Below are 21233 nucleotides of genomic sequence, written 5' to 3' on the forward strand. Positions count from 1 at the left end.
GGGATACCATTTAAGATAACATCGATCACATTGATCTCACCTTGAAAAGGTCACTCAAGGTCAAGTCCATATTTTTATCATATGACCCCCTCGAAACCATGCAACTTTTATCTGAAACATTTTTGTCTCTCGGGCTCAGTTTTCGAGATATTGGCGTGAATTGATTAAAATGGTCCACCCTGTATATAATTACAATTACTATTTGATGTTTTGCTAATGAAATCATAACAGAATTAAAAATATTACGTTTTTTTATGTAAAAATAATTAATATTAATTGAAAATGTATAATTGGTATTTAATGTAAGATAAGATTCAAGAATAAACTGTTATAAATTCAACATTTCACATTGTCATAAACAGTTAGGATTTATTGCTTTTCAATTTTCTGTCACAGTAAAATCTATAAATTGTACTAGCATTTTTATTAATATTTTTTACTTTGTTGTTTCTTTTTGATTGTATTATCATTGTCTATATTTGTTGTATTAACATTATCTACACTGAAAAAAAGTACAAGTTTTAGAATAATGAAAGTTTGTTTCAAAAAATAAAATAAATTATTAAATATTTTATTTGTTATAATAAGATAAACACTTACTGTGTATGAAATCAATAAAATAACATTTTTTTCAATTAGTTTTTAACAATAGAAGCGCAATGGAGTATGATTGGTTTAAAATCTATAATATTATTCAAAAACAATTTCAAAATAAAAAAAAATAAAAATGTTAATAAAACTGATAAGAGGATATTTTATAATACATGATATATATAACTTACCATCATGAATGAGGACAGAGACAGATTGTATTTTTCAAACGTTGAAAGTTTAAGCTTTAAATTATTAGCCATTATCATAAACATGAATGTCCGTTTTATAGAGGATCCAAATTGGTACCATCCCTCGTGAAACGCTTGATCCGTTATTTCAATACTCTAAGTAAAATAGAGAAAATAACACACACACACACACACACACGCGCGCGCGCGCGCGCGTGTGTATATATATATATATATACAAGGTGTGTTCAAAAAGTATCGAACCTTAATTTTTCCCGCGCAAACAAATAAGACGCGGGAGCCCTCTTTCGGTGGGGATGTGTAGGAGACATTCATGTGAATTTTTTCCCGCCCGCAGAAAGCGTTAGTCGCTGGCAGTCGGTGTATGAGTGAGGACGTGCAGTGACCGCCTGTCGGATTGTGAATTGTTGCGAAATGACGGAACGAGTTGACCATTCTTCTCATCTGATTCAGACTTTTTTGGTCAAACACAGCATTCCTGTGCTTTCTCAGGCTCCCTACTCGTCCGACATGGCTCCGTGTGATTTTCGGCTAGTCCCCAAATCGAAAATTCCGCTGAAAGGGACCCGATTTGAATCAAGAGAGGATATTATGCCGAATGCGACGGCCCAGCTGAACACCATTCCGACAGATGCATTCCAGAAGTGCTTTCAGCAATGGCGGCACCGCTGGGAGAAGTGTGTATTACCAAGGGGACTACTTTGAAGAAAATTCGAGTAAATGTCATGTATATGAATAAATGTATTTTTGCTGACCAAAGGTTCGATATTTTTTGAACACATCTCGTATATACAGGGTGTCCCAGACCACCCGTATCACCCATTTAAAAACTAGGGAAGTGATCGGATGAAAAAATGTTTCAGACAAAAGTTGCATGGTTTGAAGGGGGCCATATGATGAAAATATGGACTTGACCTTAAGTGACCTTTTCAAGGCCAGGTCAATGTGATCGATGTTTTCTTAAATGGAACCTCATCCGATCACTTCCCTAGTTTTTAAATGGGTGATACGGGTGGTCTGGGACACTCTGTATATATATGATATATACAGGGTGAGGCATTTATAGTAACGCAAGCATATTTTTCGGAAACGAAGTAAGATATCAAATATTTCAGACAAAAGTTGCATGGTTTTGAGGGGGCCACATGATAAAAATATGGATTTGACCTTGAGTGACCTTTTTGCTTTGTACTTAATATCTATATATGAAAATATGCAATACTGTAATTACCGCATCTAATAGTTGTTGCACACAAGAACATAAAATGTAAAGTTGTACTACACTACCGGACGAGTATATAACGATCAAGAGCGCTTCCAACAAAGTAATTGATGGTATCTGAAGTTTCATGAAGATACAAAAAATCATGAAGAACGGTGATATACTATAATTCGCGATAAGATGCATCATTATATTGCTTATTGTTAGCTATATCTAGCAAGCATATTATTTCTAGATTAGTTAGTGTCAAAAATTATTACTCACTGAAATTATCATAATAGCTACGCAGCAAAACCGAAAAAGATTGGTGATATATATTAAACTAAAATTCAAAGATAGCAATTTTCTTAGCATTAATGATATGCTGAAACAGAATATTAACAAAATATTATCATATTAAAAAATGAAATTAAAATATTGTATTAAATGTCAATTATAATAAATTTATCTCAATAAATATTACAAGAAAACTTTTCAAATTTATCTTGTTTATAAAATTTAATAAATTAAGTGCATTTTTTATATTAATTAAATAACGTCATTATAAGATTTTTATTAAATCAAAAGTTTCGACAAAAAAATATCTGATTATATTGACAACTTTCAACTAATAAACTTACCAAATAATTGTGTTATGATGTCGACATAAAGATTTCATCTGTCTTTCTGCATCATAATTTGTTTTAGAATACAGTTTCTTTTGATTAGAACTATTGTGATTAATCTGCGAAATTTCACCATGAAACATCATTGACAATTTTAAAGCGATATATTTATATTGAGCTGTTATTAACAATATCAGATTTATCATATAGCTATCCACGCTGACTTTTTTTGTAAACATGTATATGCTGCTGGTCATTACGATAAAACTTCCAAATACAAAAATACTGGTCGAGAATGGCTCTTTGGAAAACACGACCGGCATTCTATAATCCACGTAGAAAAAGGTATCTCTTTGAAAGATTAACATAAGCGGTACACTACTCCATATAATTAGGGATATCACGCCGCCTGTCCAGAAAAGTTTAAGAGGAAACTCTATTGGCTTTATTGTGTTTATTACTACGTTTCTCATAATTTCGTCATCCATGTGTAAGATATTATTCAATTTTCGAATCAATTGCTGCATTAATTCCTTACGAACATGAATTTGTACGACCAAGAAGACCACTTCTATTGTCACGACAATACCAATCAGACCGTCCTTTAAAGCCTTTTCTTTCGGTACATAAATGCACCCAGGAATTAGCACACATAGTTGAATTATTTCGATCAACCATATTAGAAAGCTATATACTTTCCAGAATGTAGAGAACGATGAATTGTTAGCAGTCATCCGTAACAAATTACCTGAGACTATATTTAATCGAACATTTAAAGAATTTACATTTTGTATGTCCATGAACTTCATGATATTACTCTTTGTAACAAATAAATATTTTTCTGTAAAATAAAAAGTATGATAATTGAGGCTTTGACTGACTGATTCTACTTTTTCGTCATTATGTGTTTTTACTATGTATTATTTATATTTAATATCAATTAGAAATATTTATTCTTTATAAAGCTTTCAAAAATAAAGAGAACCAGCTTTTTTAGTTTCAACTTTTGTAGCATTGCTCTACAAGAAAACTAATAGTACTACATATATTTCAGTACTAAATATAATTTAAATAAAAATATATGAATAGTTTATATAATATATATGCACTTACTTCTACGTTTCACGTACGGTTCTCTATCGATGTTTACGCTTTGGTCTGTCGAGAAGAACAAGGCATAACAAACAATATTTGAATGTTATTAGTTATTACTATACCTTAAGCCTATACATAATTTATTTTTCTCTTTGCATTTGTCCTGTTTTTTACCAACGCCCTATGACTGTACTATACACTATCATTACGCGGAATTGTACACAGAACAGAAATATGCTTTTATTATTTTAATGACCGAGAATTGCTTTATGATCACTACTTGAGCGTGCACAAATTATTTGTGGCAACATTAGGGCTCTGAATATCTCATAAGTTAAGAAAACTTTTCTATGCATTAAGTGAAGAAGTAATAATTTGCGTTCATAAATGTCTATCGACCACAAAAAGAATATATTACAGGAATAAACGCGATTGTAAACCTGCTTGTAATTATTACTGCTCGATAAAGTAATAATTATCTTATATGTCTCTTTCCCCCTCCGTAATCCTCGCAGAATACCAAGACTCAAAAGACTTACTACTGACTCATGTGTATTATATATCGATTATGAATTAACCTGGTATATACTAACAAAAAGAAAAATTATTTCAATAGCTCGTTTCTAAAGATTAAGATGTTTTTCCGTACGGTACAGAGGGTCCCATCCAGTACAGAGGATGTTTTACATCCTCTATAAAACATCCTCTGGGTGTCTTCTAAACATCTTTTGAACATCTTTTGTGTGTTGTTAGGGTGAGTATACACCAATCGGACAAGGAAAGTTTGCATGTTCAATGACGCTAATTTGTCGATAAGAAACGAGTAATTGAACGACAGAGCAATTTTGCGCAATGCTTCTTGCGAATATACATATAGCCTCTTACTTTATTTTGTATACTGCATTTCAATCGTGAATCTTTTTTATTCTTTTCTTTCTCCTCGTTCTTCTGCAAATTACTTCTACCATCTCCGTTCAACGATTTGTGACATCGTACAGCTACCATCGTCCGCGCCGTCTTTACCGCTACTCCCGACCAAGTTACACCTCTTTATGACTTTCGATTCTTTTTCCTCGGATTCATACTTTTCGTTCGCATTTATGTTAATCTGTTCGTTATTATCGCAAAAATGTTTACGCAAATATCTTTTCCAATTTCTCGAAATCGAAGCAACAATCTTTTTTATATTCCTAACCAGATACGAATTATTTGCTTCATAATATAAATATTCTGTTCTCATTTTTTTTTTGAAACTGCGTGAAAAGTTTCTATTAAATTCTGCTCATGATATCAGAATCGAAGAGAATAGAAAGAGTGAAAGGGAGGAGGGAGGGTTGGAGGGTGGGAGGGGTTGGAAGGAGAGGTAGGGAAGGGAAGGGAAGGTGAGGGGAGGAGTGGAGAGGGAGAGGAAGGGGGGAGAGAGAGAGAGAGAAGAGTGAAGATGAAGATGAATACTAATATAAACACGTTTTTAAATATATGAATAAATAATGGCGACACTATGTAACACAATGTACGACTCAGTGCTTTCCAACTACAACACAAGTCGACACAATCATACACAGCTAAAATGATGTGTTCGACTGTGTCGTCACTCAATTGATTAATAAAACTTATAAATTCTATTAATAAGATAAAATTGTAATTATATTATACTTAATTTACATAATTTGATCAGTTTTTAATCTCTTCTCTACATATTTGATAAATAAGTTAATAATCCATAAAAAATTTTTGTTGAAAAATACTAACTTTTACAGCGAAAATATCTTCTGCGAGTTTAAATTATTATTACAAATCATTGATCTCCTTTATGGCTGCTCAAATCGTTGATATATGCACATATTGAGCATATAGATCGGAAACAGCGTTCCAGCTACAAGTCGACACTGTATAACACTGTGTCACACAGTGTATCACTGTGTTCCGTAGCTGGAAAGCACCCAATATCTCTCACCAGGACCCTTATTGTGTAACTTTTATAAATTCGCTAACGAAATTTGCGTTATCCCGTAACGCATTTTACTCAGAAATAATATTCTGTAACCTATGTTTGCGCTTTGCGTTATGAGTTGTCTCATCTTCGGGCATCTTCGGAAATATAACGCAAAGAACGAAGGAACTAGAGAGAAATAGTAACGTAATATGATACGGATGAATGAAAGCAAAGGTTTTAAATAAGCGCGGCAGTTGTTTTTCGCTACAAGGGATATGTGTCATAGGTCTGTAAATACTGCTGTGATTTTATACGCAAAAAGACACGCAAATAAGTAAGTATATATATTATTATGTTTTTTAAAATTATTAAAATTTATCAATAAAAGATAAAAATAAAAATAAAGAGATAAATTTAAACTAGAAACACATGCCTGATATACAGGATGTTCGACAAGTAAGTGACCAAACGAAAGGTGGAGGTAGATTGGGCCAAACTGAGTCGAAAAGTCCTGAACCATTTTTTTTTATAACGTTTACTAAAGGAGTTATTATTGATTAAGTCTGTCCAATCAGCGCCGATCTTTAGCCGCGCGCCTGGTAATGTGCATGAGCGCTCCGTCACTACGGCGACGCACACTATCAGGCGGGCGGCTCACTGACGTGCTGAAAGTCGGCTGATGGGCCAGACTTTACTCAATAATAACTCCTTTATTAAGCGTTATAGAAAAAAATGGTACAAAACTTTTCTTTTCAGTTTGACCCAATCTACCTCCATCTTTCGTTTGGTCACTTACTTGTCGGACACCCTGTATATATTTTTTTCTTAGTATATTATTAGATTTTTAGTATATTCTTTGTTCGTTTAAAATATTTTTTCACTATTAAGGGGGCATACCCGTTTGAAACCTTGAAAAATAAGTACATTTTTTTATATTTTGAAATTTTGAAAAAATGCTTGGATAGCAAATAGTTATTACAATGTTTAATAAGAAAAAAACTTGCATTTTTAATTTCAGATATGATCTACGAACATTTTCATGCACACCGTTCAGCCATCTAAAATTTGGAGAAGCTCCACAAATATTCCCATAATTAAAAACTAAAATTATTTTTTAAGCTGAAAAATTTTATTTAAGTAGTTAATAATATTGTATTAATATAGTAAAAAAAATTAAAAATTTTATTAAGTCGTTGCGCTGCAAAAAAATCTAGAAAATGTACTCATTTTTTGAGGTTTCAAACGGGTATGCCCCCTTAAGCTTGTTTTTTATAGCTGAACTGGCTGCACTAGCTCAGAGTTTATTTTTTCCTCTCCACATTGGAAGGAGGATAAACTCTGAATATATTATATAAATATATTAATTTAGAATATATTATACTGGTAATTATTTACATTAACAGACACTTCGCCAATAACTTTGACCTTGACATATGTTGTCAAGGACATGACTCTGAGTAACTTTTTCTTATAACTTAATCGGCGGTCTCTTATGCATATACGTATCTTTGTCTTTTAGAGCAGTATGAAAAATTCTAAAATAGAAATCAAGAGCTCCTAAAGCTACTAGTACTCAAATGGAATTTCTCCTTACGTACATGAAGGATCATAATGCCTTTGCCACAGGCAAATTATTAGGAGCAAGGGGAAAAGCAGCTCACGATGCACAATGGCAAAAGTTAACAGAGGACTTAAATTGTTTGAATGGACCGTCAAAACCTATAGACGGTTGGAAAAAGGTGTGTTTTATGTCACATATTTTTTTCTTAGTATATTATTAGATTTTTAGTATATTCTTTGTTCGTTTAAAATATTTTTTCACTATTAAGGGGGCATACCCGTTTGAAACCTTGAAAAATAAGTACATTTTTTTATATTTTGAAATTTTGAAAAAATGCTTGGATAGCAAATAGTTATTACAATGTTTAATAAGAAAAAAACTTGCATTTTTAATTTCAGATATGATCTACGAACATTTTCATGCACACCGTTCAGCCATCTAAAATTTGGAGAAGCTCCACAAATATTCCCATAATTAAAAACTAAAATTATTTTTTAAGCTGAAAAATTTTATTTAAGTAGTTAATAATATTGTATTAATATAGTAAAAAAAATTAAAAATTTTATTAAGTCGTTGCGCTGCAAAAAAATCTAGAAAATGTACTAATTTTTGGAAGGAGGATAAACTCTGAATATATTATATAAATATATTAATTTAGAATATATTATACTGGTAATTATTTACATTAACAGACACTTCGCCAATAACTTTGACCTTGACATATGTTGTCAAGGACATGACTCTGAGTAACTTTTTCTTATAACTTAATCGGCGGTTTCGTATAATTTCTGAGATATTTAAAGTTAAACTTTGATTCGAAACAAAAATTTGGTTTGGGTTATACAACATAATTCACGCCAAATTTGGTAATTATTTACATTAAAAATTTGGTTTGGATTAGGTTATATCTTCCGGAAGTGGAGTCCTCCCGTAGGGAAGGGGGGGGCGGAATCCACTGCGTTCACGTATACACTTTCCCAGCCACACAAGAATTGTGGGGTGGACCTTGCTTTGCTTTGTAAAGTATATGCGTGGACACAGTGGGTTCCGCCCCTCCTACGGGGGGACTCTACTTCCGGAAGATATAACCTAACCCAACAAAAATTTTAGTTTTAAATCAGAAATAGGTTTGGGTTAGGTTATATTTCCCGGAAGTGAAGCCCTTCCGTAGGGGGGGGGGGTGGAACCCCTGCGTCCACGCATACACTTTCCCATTCACACAGCAATTGTGGGGTGGACCTCGCTTCGCGTTGTAAAGTATATGCGTGGACACAGTGGGTTCTGCCCCCCCCCTACGGGGGGCTCTTCCGGAAGATATAACCTAACCCAAACCTATTTCTAATTTAAAACTGAAATTTGGTTTGGGTTAGGTTATATCTTTTGGAAGTGGAGCCCCCCTTAGGGGGGGGGGGTGCAAACCCACTGCGTCCACATATACATTTTCCCATCCACACAACAATTGTGGGATGGACCTTGCTTCGCGTTGTAAATATACCAATTACTTCCTTTAGCACTGACACAAAGTGGCAAATTTCTCAAACTTTTTTTGTTTATAACTTTTTAATAAACAGTGACCGCCGATTAAGTTATAAGGAAAAGTTACTCAGGGTCATGTCCTTGACAACATATGTCAAGGTCAAGGTCATCGGCGAGGTGTCCGTTAATGTAAATAATTACCATTATATTATACTATAGTGCAGCCAGTTCAGTTATAAAGAACAAATCTATTAATATTGCATATTGCAGCTTTGATGTGATCAAAGAAATTAAGTCAGAGCCCGAGCAGCAAAAGGAAAAGCATAGCAGAGACTTACTGGCAATATTGGCCCACCAATTCAATTAAAAGATTCAGATTTACGAATATTATCTATTATTGGTGGCGAATCTTCTGTTGGTTTACCTGTAATAGAAGTGGGCGTTAGGAAGCAAGTTAAAGTTTGTTGTTTTTTTATATAAACTATTACAAAATAGTGCGATAGGGAAGTTTCAGGACTGATGTTATAAAAACCGTACAAGGTACTATCTGAACGCCGCCAACGGTAACATTTAGTGCAAAGCCTTGTGAATGAACGCTGCAAGTCTCGTTAGTATTCATTTCGGTGTCGCCGAGCTAGAACTTTTCGCGTGTGGCGTGTTTGTATCGGTTGTCGTGGAAACGCATATCGAGCAGAGAGCGGCGATCAAGTTTTGTTTTAAATGTGGCAAAACGGCTACCGAAACGTTCGAAATGTTGAAACAAATTGCTCGAGTTCGTCCGCATTTCCATGCGACGAAGGATTGGTTCTTGTTGCACGACAACGCACCGGCGCACAATGCGGGAACGGTGTGAAAATTTTTGATGAAGAAAAATGTTGTAGTGCTCAACCACTCTCCGTACTCCCCGGATTTAGCCTCTGCCAATTATTTCCTCTTTCCCAAGTTGAAATTGAAGTTGAAAGGACGTCGTTTTGAAGATGTTGGAACGATTCAAGCAAACGTGACACGTGAACTCTACAGCATTCTGCAAGCGGACTTCGAACACGCCCTAAAGAGGTTGGCCTATCGCTCTCAGCGCTGTATCGACGTAGGAGGAGTGTATATTGAATAATAAATCGTTATAACCGTTATATTGAATAATAAATCTTTATATATCCGATACCTTATACCATTTTTATAGCATCAGTCCTGAAACTTTCCTGTCGCACCGTGTATATGATACGCTATATATATGTTTTTCATTATTGGCATTAACTTTCATAGGATATTATAGATCCATCATTAGTATTAGGATTAACAAATAATAATACTACAAAGGAAAAAATTGTTGCTTATGCCGATATTATTTGTTATGAAGAAGAAAATGTAAGTTCCATATTTAAAAAAAAAATTTGTTCAATATGATTAATATTTTATAATTTCTTATTAAACTATATTTTCCTCTATTTAGGCAATAATAACAACTAAAAAAACGTAAATATGACGGATGATTCAATTTTATTAGAAAGTTCTTTTTTTAGAAGATTTTTTTCAGTTAAATTGTGATGATAATCAATCCTATACTTCTACCGATATTGCAATTTCATCCCAGTACATTGATGACTCTTCTACTAGTAATAGATTTACTACTACAACATCACTAAACACAGTTTCGAGACGATTGGCAACAAATACATCAAAGTCAGATGGATTTAATAATAAGCATAATATATTAATAACATAAATACTTTAATACTTTAATACTTAAATATAATAATATATATTAGTATATGTTACGTAATTAACAAAATTGTCATTGTTATAGGTAAACGTCCGAGAAACTCTGACTTGGAAAAAACAATAAATTATTTTAAAGAGACACAAAATGAACAGAATGAAAGTTCGCAGGTATGTAATTTATTTTCTTTTTTATACACTATCTTTTCTTATACATGTATATGTATATGCTACTTAAAATTTCAAAAATGTTTATTATCACGATAGTAATATATATTAACTAAAAGATCTAATTGTTTGATTTAGTGATTTGTAAGTAAATCTCTTATATCTTTTCATAGGCAATTGCTGAAAATTTAAACCGTATTGCTTCTGCGATAAAAGAGCAAAATGAATTACTCGAAAGATCTTTAGCCTTGCATGAACGAACATTACAGATTTTGGCTGGAAGTATAAAAGATCTAACTAGAAAAATGTAATATTTGATAAGTAGTATAATTACGTTGTATACTTAGTAAAGTATATTTACTCGTAGTATACTTTCCCAGTAAGCAAAATGTTAGCAGTCTGCCAGCAGTTTGCGAGCAGATTCAAGCAGAATATTGCAGCAGATTGGCATCAACTGCTGCAATATCCGCATTAAGCTTGTGTTCTGTCGGCAGAACCTGTCGACATAAGCTGACAGCAAATTGACGGCAGAAATCGAGCAGAATCTGCGCGACGCCTTAAATACCAGAATGGCGGCAGAAACCGAGCAGGATCTGCGCAACGCAGTTTGGGCTGCGTTCGGAAACATCACCCGTGTGCACACAAGTGTCGTTCTATCTTTGTTATTTACTAAAAGTTGAACAAAGATAGAACGATACTCGGGTGCTGTTTCCGAACGTACCGTTGATGTCAGATTAGTGGCAGAAATCGAGCAGGATCTGTCGTCATAATTTAAATGGAATAACGGGCATTTAAATGCTTCATTAATTTACATTGCACGTTTTGCTTAAAAAATAATAAATGAGATATACAATGTATGTATTATATCTTTGTTTTATTGAGACAAAAAATGTTAAATTTTGGTCACAAAATGACCAGTTAGACATTCTAAATTAGGTCTCATAAGACTCGAAAATGACATCAATATCAATCAATTGATATGTCACATTCACGGGACGTCATTTGCTGACGTTTGTATTAATAACATATAAATATATAATATTAATAACATATATTAATGTAATATATATAGAAAAATTTAAATAATCTTGTGCGGTTCCTGCCGCCAATCTGGCATCAAACTGCATTGCGCAGATCCTGCTTGGTTTCTGCTGCCAATCTGCTATGATAATTTTGTGCAAATCCTGCTCGGTTTCTGCTACTGATCTGCTGTCAAATTATGTCAGCAGGTTCTGTAATATTTCTGTTGACATTCTGCTATCATTATCTGATATAACAGACTTTGTATACAATCTACAGTCTTTCTGCTGACAAAAATTTGTAGTAGATGTTTGGTAAAATCTGTTCGAACAGACTTTGCTGACTGGGTTATCTCTTGTTCCTTAATTTCAGTTTATTTTTTGTTTTTGCAATATATTTTCTCTTCTTATTGTATTACAAAGTATTAATTTTATTTTCCAAAAGATTATATATACAAATGTGTATTTAAATACATGATATATATACATATATAATAAAGTTTTTATATTTGTGATCAATTGTCTTCTTTATTCTTCTTGATGTAAGCCAAACTGTGTTCGAAGAATTCTTCTCTGTATTCTTTTTGCCTCTGTCAATCTGTCACCTAGATTAAAATGTGCTTCATCTGTTCCAACTATTTCTTCGAGTTGTACTCTAATACGATCACAAAAATTCTCTGGAAATCTAGCTTTTTGCAAAGCTGCGGCTTCACTTTTTTCATCAATATCAATTTCTCTATCCATAAGATTATAAGTGTTATCCATATATCCATGTCCATTAAATAGCTACCAAAAATATTTATTAGATACCCAGATAGCCAAGAATGTTAAAATCACGTTTTGCCAAAGCTTTGCTTTGGCAAAATAGGAAAAGGCTTGCCCGTAAATTTTACGCATAGAAGAACACGTATGATGCTAATTCACGGTGTAACACCAACTTTACGCCAATTATATAGTAGCAAATCTTGTTATACATGCTATAATAGCAAATTTACGACAAAAACAGAGCAAACCTTGTTATCCATATATCCATGTTTACCAAATAGCTACCAAAGATATTTATTAGAGATCCACGTGTTATCTACATATTTATCTCCATAAAATGTTTACCGGAGATATTTTATATGAACATCTATATATTAATTAGAAATTCACATCTGAATAGTTATTTGAATCATTATTATACATAATTAATTAATTAATGTTATATACAAATACTCACAAACTGAACTGCTTCTATATACTTGATGGCTATAGTTAACTATTGATTTCATATTTAGTTTTTATTTTTTATTTTTTAGGGTTTTTTTTTATTTTTTAGCGTATATATACTTTGATAATCTAAATAAAGACAAGGTAAGATCCCAGATAGCCAAGTCTGTTCGAACAGATTTTGCCAAACGTCTGCTACAAATTTTTGTCAGCAGAAAGATTCCAGATTGTATACAAAGTCTGTTATATCAAATAATAATAGCAGAATGTCAGCAGAAATGTTACAAAACCTGCTGACATAATTTGACAGCAGATCAGTAGCAGAAACCGAGCAGGATTTGCATAGAATTATTATAGCAGATAGCCAGCAAAAACCGAGCAGGATCTGCACAACGCAATTTGATGTCAAATTGATAGCAGAAATCAAGCAGGATCTGCGCGCCCGCAATCTGACGGCAGATTGGTAGCAGAAATCGAGCAGGATCTGCTAACATGACTTGACATCAGATTGTCGGCAGAAATCGAGCAAGATCTGCGTGCGCGCAATCTGATGGTAAATTGGCAGTAGAAATCAAACAGAATCTGTCAGAAAATGAATACAAACGTCAGAAAATGACATCTCGTGAAAGTGACATATCAACTATTGACGTCATTTTTTAATCTTATGAGATCTAACTTTAGGACGTCTATTTGATTATTTTGTGACCAAAATTTACTGTCATTTTGCTACTTGGAATCGAGACCTTTTAAATGTTTAAATCCATTTAAATGTACCATTTTATATAAATGTCTAGAAACTGCTCGATTTCTGCTGTCAATCTGCCGTCAGAATATATATAAATAATTTAATATACTTATATTAATCTCAATTAATCGCGCGCCACATTTTCAAAATGATTCGCCAGCAATCTGCATATGTATAAATGAAACAACTTTAGTCGATTCCGAGAGAGACCACTAGTGCAGTTTTCTGCAAGGCAATATGTCTATCTCGTGGGATAAGAAAGCGTGTCAATTATTAGTGCTTCAATTTTTTGGCGATCACAAGCGGTCGAATGGCATCCACGTCAAGCTAGCCGCGCGAAATTAATCCTTTTGGTAGAAAATGAGCTTCTCCGTGAAGAAGACTGGCGGTAGAATGTGGCACGAGGCACGCAAGCAGGAGAAAAAGATCCGTGGCATGCTGGTCGATTATCGTCGTAGAGCGGAACGTAGACGGGACTACTATGAGAAAATTGTAAGGATCGCGAAAGATACATTTTCGATGTGTATAATAAGTTGCTTCGTATAATTTAGGCAGTCAAAAAAGAACTGTGTATTAAGTTATTTTTATGGAAAATACCTATTTCCACTCTACGTAGTCTTAACTTTCTATACACTAGAATAGCCCATTAAATTTTTTTTTTTTTGTGTCCTCTCTTTCTGTCTCTGTTTCTCTCTCTCTCTGCTTTTATCTTTTATATTTAAAATTGAATTAACAAGAAAATATCGTTCTGATTATAATCCAATATGTTATAATCGAATATTTTTGTTTAGAAATCAGATCCTACGCAATTTCTCCAACTACATGGCAGGCCATGCAAGATATATTTGGATCCGGCAATAGCTGCTGCAGGTGCTAGTCCTGCAAACATGTAAGTGTTGTGATCAAGCACTGCAGCATAATTGACTCATTAATCAAATGAGGAAAGTTTATTTTATTGATAGGATGCCATGGCAGAACAATGATGACAATCTCATAGATCGTTTTGACGTACGGGCACATCTTGATTGGATACCGGAAGCACCTGATACCATTGACGTTGATATTGCTTTGACAAGTGAAGATAGACATATCAATTATGAACGTTATCGTATAATTGTACAAAATGAGTTTCTAGGTGGTACGTTGCTTGTCTTCTTCGTTATACAAGATTTTCTGATAGTTTTTCTTGTATTTTTAACTAAACATCTTTCTATTTAGTGACTGAGGAAAAGTTTCTGCATCAGATACATTTGGAAGAACAATTTGGTTCATCTACAAAATTGGATACTGCAAAGGATAAGAAAAAATCTGCTAATAATGCTGCGATTGGGTATAATTACGAAACGGAAGAACCGATACCCGAGCCAGTAAAATCGGGGGATCCAGTAATATCAGAAGAAAAGGGAGATGATGAAGATAGCGATATAGATTTAGGTATAATTATTTTATCTTATGCGATATTTAATGTATTTTGAAACAATATCAGAAGAACATAACATTTTTTAATATGACATTGTTTTTTATTAGATATATGTGTGGACGTATCTCAAATAGAACCGTCTCAAGCACATGAGATGAATCTGGTAGCTCAAAAATATGGACTTTTAGGTGCTGATTACTTTAGCTTTTTAACACAAGATTTTGAAGAAGCTGAAACTTTGCGACAAGCTCGAAAACAGGAGGAGGAGAAAGCTATGTACTCGGTAAATGATTATTAATTGTAAATAGTTATATTAATTTAAAACAAGATGAAAATTGTGCAAATTGGAAACTTGCACATTGTTTTCTCATCATTTTATTTTGCTCACAAAGCTTAAATTCCTTAAAGTAAGCGAGTTTTTCAATTTTGACTTCCTCATAGAGGAACATATCTCCAAATTTGCAAAAGTTAGTGTGTACATTTTTCAAAAAATTCAAAATTTTATCAAAAATGAACCCTTTCACCGATCCTTACCAAATTCAATACCAACCATCCTTTAATGATACTCTATTCATGCAAAAAAATTTAATCCGATATCTAAAAATTTGCACAAATTAGAGCGTGTACAAACATTTCTCAAAAAATTCAAAATTTTATAAAAAATGAATCCTTTTATCGATTCTTACCAAATTCAATACCAACCATCCTTTAATGATACTCTATTCATTTTAAAAAATTTAGCCCGATATTTCAAAAATTGCGGAAATTAGAGGTTGTACAATGTACATTCCGTACATACATACATACAGATATTTTTAAAAAATATGATTTTTCGACGTTTTGGAACATGGGCATAGAAAACTGAAAAAAAAATTTTGTCACAAAAACAAAGCTTCTTCTACAAGGAAGCAAAAATATTGGTCGCGTTCGGCAGAGAAGACGTTCGGTTATCGTCTTGTTAACACTCGACGTTGATTTGTTGGTTCTAAAAGTAAGAGCCAATCACGTTTGATTGCTACTGAGCGGTTTTCTCTGCTGAACGTGCCCATTAATATATAATATGATGTAATTAATATTTAAAATATTCTGACATAAAACTATATATATATCTATTTTTATTTTAAATAGGGTCGGCGATCGCGTAGAGAACGGCGTGCATTTAGAGAGAAAAAAATGATAGGTCGCGTTATGAGTCCTCCTAGGTAATAATTTATTATATTTTCTCGAATCAATTTTACATGTTATTGTATTATATAAATCTTTCTTCAGTTATGCAGCTAGAGAGAGTCCAGAGTATAATCCTTATAGAAAATCCTCTTCTAAATCACGATCGCGATCCGCGTCGCCTGTAAATACCGGACAGATTACTTATATCACGAGCTTCGGTGGGGAGGAAGAGACTCATGGTAGCACATCACATTTGTCTTCGTCGAATTCGAGAAAAGTCAATTATTCGTATCTCAGACGACGGAGATCGGATAGTCCTGCTTTTAACGAGAAAACCGTTACTAGAAAAATATCCAAATCTAGATCAAGAAGTTGTTCACGCTCCATTAGTAGAACTAAGTCTTATAGGGCACATGATAAAAAGCGAAGTGGATCCAGAATAAGTTCTAGGTAAGTGTTGCAAGAGAATAAGAAAATCACTAACGTATGGATAACTTTAAAAAAATTGAATAAATATGTTTTGTAATCTGTTATATATTTAATTTTTTCAATTTGTTCTTATATTTTAGATCTAGAGGTACGCGTTCGAGAGTTCGAAAGTACACAAGATCCCGAACAAGAAGTCATTCTAGACGATCACGAACGCGAAGCAAATCACGCTCGCGCTGCAAAAGTATCAGTAGATCTCGATCGCGTTCAATTTCTCGATCGAAGACGAGGTCTAGATCCCGTTCGCGTGTGAAGAAGAGGAGCTCGTCCTCGAGCAGTGTGTCCAAGTCAAGATCGAGGTCTAAATCACGTAATAGAAGCCGTTCAAGGGACAGTTACCGAAAGAAACGCTATTCGCCGTCAAAATCGAGATCCAAATCTCGTTCGAGATCAAAATCTCCATCAAGATCTAGGTCACGGTCGAAGAGTCAATCTAGCTGTAAACGATCGCGCAGCGACGATAATAAGATACCAGCACTGCCAAGGTAAAAATGTTATGCAGATTTCGCCGAGCGTTAATGTAAACTCTATACAAAACTGTTTTGTTTTTCTTTTTTATGTAGGTATTATGGTCGTCGCGGAAAATCGTCAAGCCTCGAATTAGAGCTGTCTGATAATGAAGAAAAATCCAATTCAACAACATCGAAGACATCGATTAATACAAGCATGTAAGCAACAAACGCAATTTTGATTTGTAATATATTTGAAATTATTGTACATGAATTTTTTAAATCTTTTTCGAATATTTTAGGAACAAGCCAAAAGCAGGGTTAAGTACAAATTCTGGTGTCGGACACAAAGTCAGTAAGAACCATAACGCTTTCTTAGTCACTTAACGCGCAGAGAATAAAGACAGAACATACTCTATATAAGTACCATCTAAACGGGGAGGCTCAACAAAGCGCTTCTCGTTTTCGTTGTTGTATTATGTAATTGACGTGTCGACGTCGTATACTTTACATTTTTATTCGATATTTTATTTTTAATATACTTTAGAATATATTAACATATTTTGTTAGAGAGCCACAAAGAAATTGAAATTTCCATATGAATTGTTATGATACGCACAAATGTTATTCTAAAATATCACCCGACGAACTTAAATTCAATTATAGTGTTGTACACAATGCGATTTTTTTTTTTTTTTTTTTTTAATTTGCTTATAGCTGCATTTTATTAGTCATTCAATAGAGGAAATAATAAATTTTTTGTATATGTTCAATTATGTTCTAGAACTGATAATATAATATATGTTATATGTATACAAATTGATTTATATATATATAGCGGACTAGACTTTTAAATTACGCCAAAAAGACCAATACCTAGTTATAGACCTTTAAGAGTTTTAATCTTTCAGTCATTGAAAACCACACCTCAGGAGCGGCTTAAAAAGAAAATGCAGGCCTTGTTAAACAGGCAATGTTAGTTGATACGCAGTAAAAAGAAACCTATTATGCATTATCAATGGAAACTAAAGATGTATCTTTCTAGACAAAGCAGACAAGAAAGCCGAACAATTGAGAATCGAAAAGATGGAGCAACAGCGACAAGATCGAGAAGATGAGATACGAGAAATGTCTTTGAAACTTCGTAGAAAGTAAATAATTTTTCCACATATTTTTTATGTGATATGAAGATACATTCATTTGAATAGTGATATTGATTTCGTTTCATCTTCCACAGACAGAGAGAGCGAAGACATCGTTACGAAGGCCACAGTTCTGATACGCGTTCTTCTGTGTCTCGTACACCGAGCCCGAGCCGTAGTCCAAGGCATCACGTACGTCGTGAGAGGCGTGACGTGGACAATGATCGTGAACGGGAGCGGGACAGAGAGAGAGATCGGCGCGATGATCGCGATCGGAGTCGAACTGAATCACGTAGAAAATACAGAGATTCGCCGCTTCGTTCGCTGAGTCCGAGGAGCAGTCGGTAAAAATCTCCTCTGGATTTTGATTAATCAAGCTTAAGCTTGAATTGCACCGAGAATACGCGAATGCTGTGTATATATGTTAGTCGATTGTGTTTCCATTGATTATATAGCACATACGTTATATAGTCACATAACATGGATAGAAAATTATTTAACCATAAATCAATGTTTATTTATTCAATTGCATCGATGCCATTGCATCTGGATACAATAAAGTAAGTTTGTATACTGCTAATTATGCTATTTTGCATTATTTCAGAGGCCTAGTCGACTACTGACTTCAGGATACAACAGAATACTGTTAATCTTCCATCCAAATAATTTGAAACATTACGAATATTTCCTGTACAACTGCATTCCTTTCTTGGGCCATCGTTGATTGCTTAAAAATTCGTGTCATGAAGAAAAGGTGTATGAAATAATATATCATACATAAGACGAATTGTTCTAAAACGTGCGTCATATGAATTATAGTGTGACTTAATCCACTTTACGATATATATATATATATATATAAAAGCAACTGGAAGAATAATTATATATAATTTATGCATATTTGCTTATATAAGAATTAGAGAAACCAATGTAAAAATAATTGACATTATTCTTACGTTGTGTGTTAGTGAAAGATATATAAAAATAATTAATGTTATTGCAAGGAAATCATGTTTATAATTCTTATTTCACATGAACAAAGCAAGAGTGGACGGATTAACAATATGGATTCTTATATCGAAAATATACCATCGTATTTTAGAATTGAATGCACTTTGCTATCTTATTATATAGGTACATTATTGTTAGATAATTATTGAACAATAAAGACACCCGTTACTCAGCAGGAGACAAATAGTGATTATTTTCCATGCAACCACTTACATAAGTGTTTACTATTTATATTAATAATTTTACATTACCTTATGTAAGTTACATAAGTGTTTTCTACTTATTAATTTTACATTACTAAGATAACAACTAACCTAAGATTGCTTTAGTGCGCATAGTGTAATTGAGAGATTGGAAGGTTTGTTTTTGCATTTGCAAAAAAAGAAATCTTAAACTTATGGCACATAGTACAATTTTTCGTACAAGAAAGTGAATTACAAGAATTACATCATTTATCATTTTATTATGCACTGATCATGCTTTATGAAACAGCATAAATCATTTATTATACATATATATATGTATATGTCCATAAAGAATTAATATGTTACATACATAGGTTTCCTTATATCCATAAGTCGCTTTTAGGGTTTTATCTTGCTTTTTTATATATGTGTATGTATTTCATATCATTGCATCCACGGTTATCTTGTTATCTCTGATTTTTTCAGTTGAGAGTGGATGAAGGATTGGTTACCTATTTGTCAAAAAGCTATTGAAAATATAACAAACAATGACGCTAATACGATTTGCAATTTTAACTGGTATGTACTATACACTATATACACTTTATATTAAAATAAAATCTATTTTAATGAAGAATTATACAATGTTTAACTATATATGTTTAACGTACATATTTTTAAGGTTACATATGACATTATTTTTATTAATAATCTTCTAATAGAAATACAAATGACTATTCTTCTCGTTTATTTTATAGAATTATCTATTGGTTATTTGTAAATGTCAAATCACGTTGCAAATATATTTAATGTATATATATATATATATATATATATANNNTATGGTTCTTATATATATTACATATTTCTTCAAAAAAATTTCTAAAATATGTGTATATATTATTCTCTTATAATTATTTAGTAAGCGATACCTGTGCAAGTGGTGAGAAAGTAGACGAAAGTGGTCTTAGATTGAAAGCACTTATCAACGATACAGATTTGATAGGAAATGTACTTAAAGGAGAAGTTTCTTGTACCACAATTGTGCCAGATGAGGAAGCATTAATAATGGTAGCTACATAGATATACTTTATATACTTTATTTTATATAGTATATTGATATTTTAATTTATTATATTTGCACAATGCAGAAATATTTAATTGATTGGAGTGATGGAAATAAAGCCAATGTTATTCTCACTACTGGTGGCACTGGATTTTCTAAGAGAGATGTTACACCTGAGGCCACTAAAAAAATTATACATAAAGAAGTTCCCGGAATGTCTTTAGCAATGTTCATGTCAAGTTTCAAAATAACACCAATGGCTATGCTTTCTCGGTAAAGCTACTTCTATTAAGCTACTTCAATTTGCTTTGTATCTTTAAAATTACGTAATTTTTAAATTTTTCATGTATTTTCAGAGCTGTATGCGGAATAAGAAATAAAACACTGATCATTAATTTGCCTGGCTCAAGTAAAGCTGCAACGGAATGCTTGAATGCAATTGCACCTGCGATACCACATGCAGTAGATTTGATCTTAGATAACAAAACCAAAATTAAAGATACACATAACATTGTCCAACATAATATTACATCTTGTTTACATGATAAGTCTTGCACAAATCTGGTAAGATACTTTTATTATAAACAATAACTATTATAAGATACCACATGTGATCTTAGATAACAAAACCAAAATTAAAGATACACATAACATTGTCCAACATAATATTACATCTTGTTTACATGATAAGCATGATAAGAATCTGGTAAGATACTTTTATTATAAACAATAACTATTATATATAT

General features: G+C 32.9%; 3 protein-coding genes across 7 annotated transcripts in view; 2 read left to right on the top strand and 1 right to left on the bottom strand.

Annotated features, from left to right (window-relative positions):
• Positions 1-631: 631 nt before the first annotated feature.
• Positions 632-3430, bottom strand: LOC115243266 (odorant receptor 67a-like). Its single transcript, XM_029820092.1, has 5 exons — positions 2646-3430; positions 2290-2389; positions 2035-2142; positions 783-938; positions 632-682 (listed from the first exon to the last, which is right to left on the bottom strand). The coding sequence occupies exons 1-5, from the start codon at positions 3428-3430 to the stop codon at positions 632-634; spliced, it is 1200 nt and encodes a 399-aa protein (XP_029675952.1).
• A 10347-nt stretch (positions 3431-13777) lies between these two features.
• Positions 13778-19411, top strand: LOC115243254 (CLK4-associating serine/arginine rich protein). 2 transcript variants are annotated; one of them, XM_029820072.1, is made up of 14 exons: positions 13778-14050; positions 14350-14447; positions 14521-14696; positions 14777-14992; positions 15086-15261; positions 16107-16180; positions 16248-16595; positions 16715-17119; positions 17198-17302; positions 17386-17434; positions 17995-18058; positions 18129-18234; positions 18321-18569; positions 18830-19411. In XM_029820072.1, exons 1-14 carry the CDS (start codon positions 13919-13921, stop codon positions 18846-18848), a joined length of 2217 nt encoding a protein of 738 aa, XP_029675932.1. In that variant the 5' UTR covers positions 13778-13918; the 3' UTR covers positions 18849-19411. The 2 variants fall into 2 exon arrangements, 1 of the variants encoding a protein (XP_029675932.1); XR_003885210.1 differs by lacking the exon at positions 18830-19411 and having other exon boundaries at positions 17386-17438; positions 18321-18545.
• A 62-nt stretch (positions 19412-19473) lies between these two features.
• The window catches only part of LOC115243255 (gephyrin), a 25013-nt gene continuing 23253 nt past the window's right edge, over positions 19474-21233 (top strand). The window contains exons 1-5 of one of the 4 annotated variants that reach the window (XM_029820075.1): positions 19474-19492; positions 19908-20000; positions 20344-20492; positions 20573-20760; positions 20844-21051. In XM_029820075.1, coding sequence (XP_029675935.1) covers positions 19970-20000; positions 20344-20492; positions 20573-20760; positions 20844-21051 — 576 coding nt within the window. In that variant the 5' untranslated portion in view covers positions 19474-19492; positions 19908-19969. The other 3 variants (XM_029820074.1, XM_029820077.1, XM_029820073.1) reach the window with 3 other exon arrangements.

The sequence above is a fragment of the Formica exsecta genome, unplaced genomic scaffold (assembly GCF_003651465.1).
Source record: "Formica exsecta isolate Colony F162 unplaced genomic scaffold, ASM365146v1 scaffold71, whole genome shotgun sequence".
Taxonomy (NCBI): Eukaryota; Metazoa; Arthropoda; class Insecta; order Hymenoptera; family Formicidae; genus Formica; species Formica exsecta.

What these genes read in the sequence shown, in the direction of transcription:
- LOC115243266 (XM_029820092.1), bottom strand. Translation starts at nt 3,430, where the DNA reads ATGGACATACAAAATGTAAATTCTTTAAATGTTCGATTAAATATAGTC. An exon ending in TAGCTATTATGATAATTTCA is followed by an intron (nt 2,143 to 2,289) that starts GTGAGTAATAAT and finishes ATGAAACTTCAG; the next exon opens with ATACCATCAATTACTTTGTT. An exon ending in TGCAACAACTATTAGATGCG is followed by an intron (nt 939 to 2,034) that starts GTAATTACAGTA and finishes TATTTTACTTAG; the next exon opens with AGTATTGAAATAACGGATCA.
- LOC115243254 (XM_029820072.1), top strand. Translation starts at nt 13,919, where the DNA reads ATGAGCTTCTCCGTGAAGAAGACTGGCGGTAGAATGTGGCACGAGGCA. An exon ending in AGATAGCGATATAGATTTAG is followed by an intron (nt 14,993 to 15,085) that starts GTATAATTATTT and finishes GTTTTTTATTAG; the next exon opens with ATATATGTGTGGACGTATCT. An exon ending in ACATCGATTAATACAAGCAT is followed by an intron (nt 17,303 to 17,385) that starts GTAAGCAACAAA and finishes CGAATATTTTAG; the next exon opens with GAACAAGCCAAAAGCAGGGT.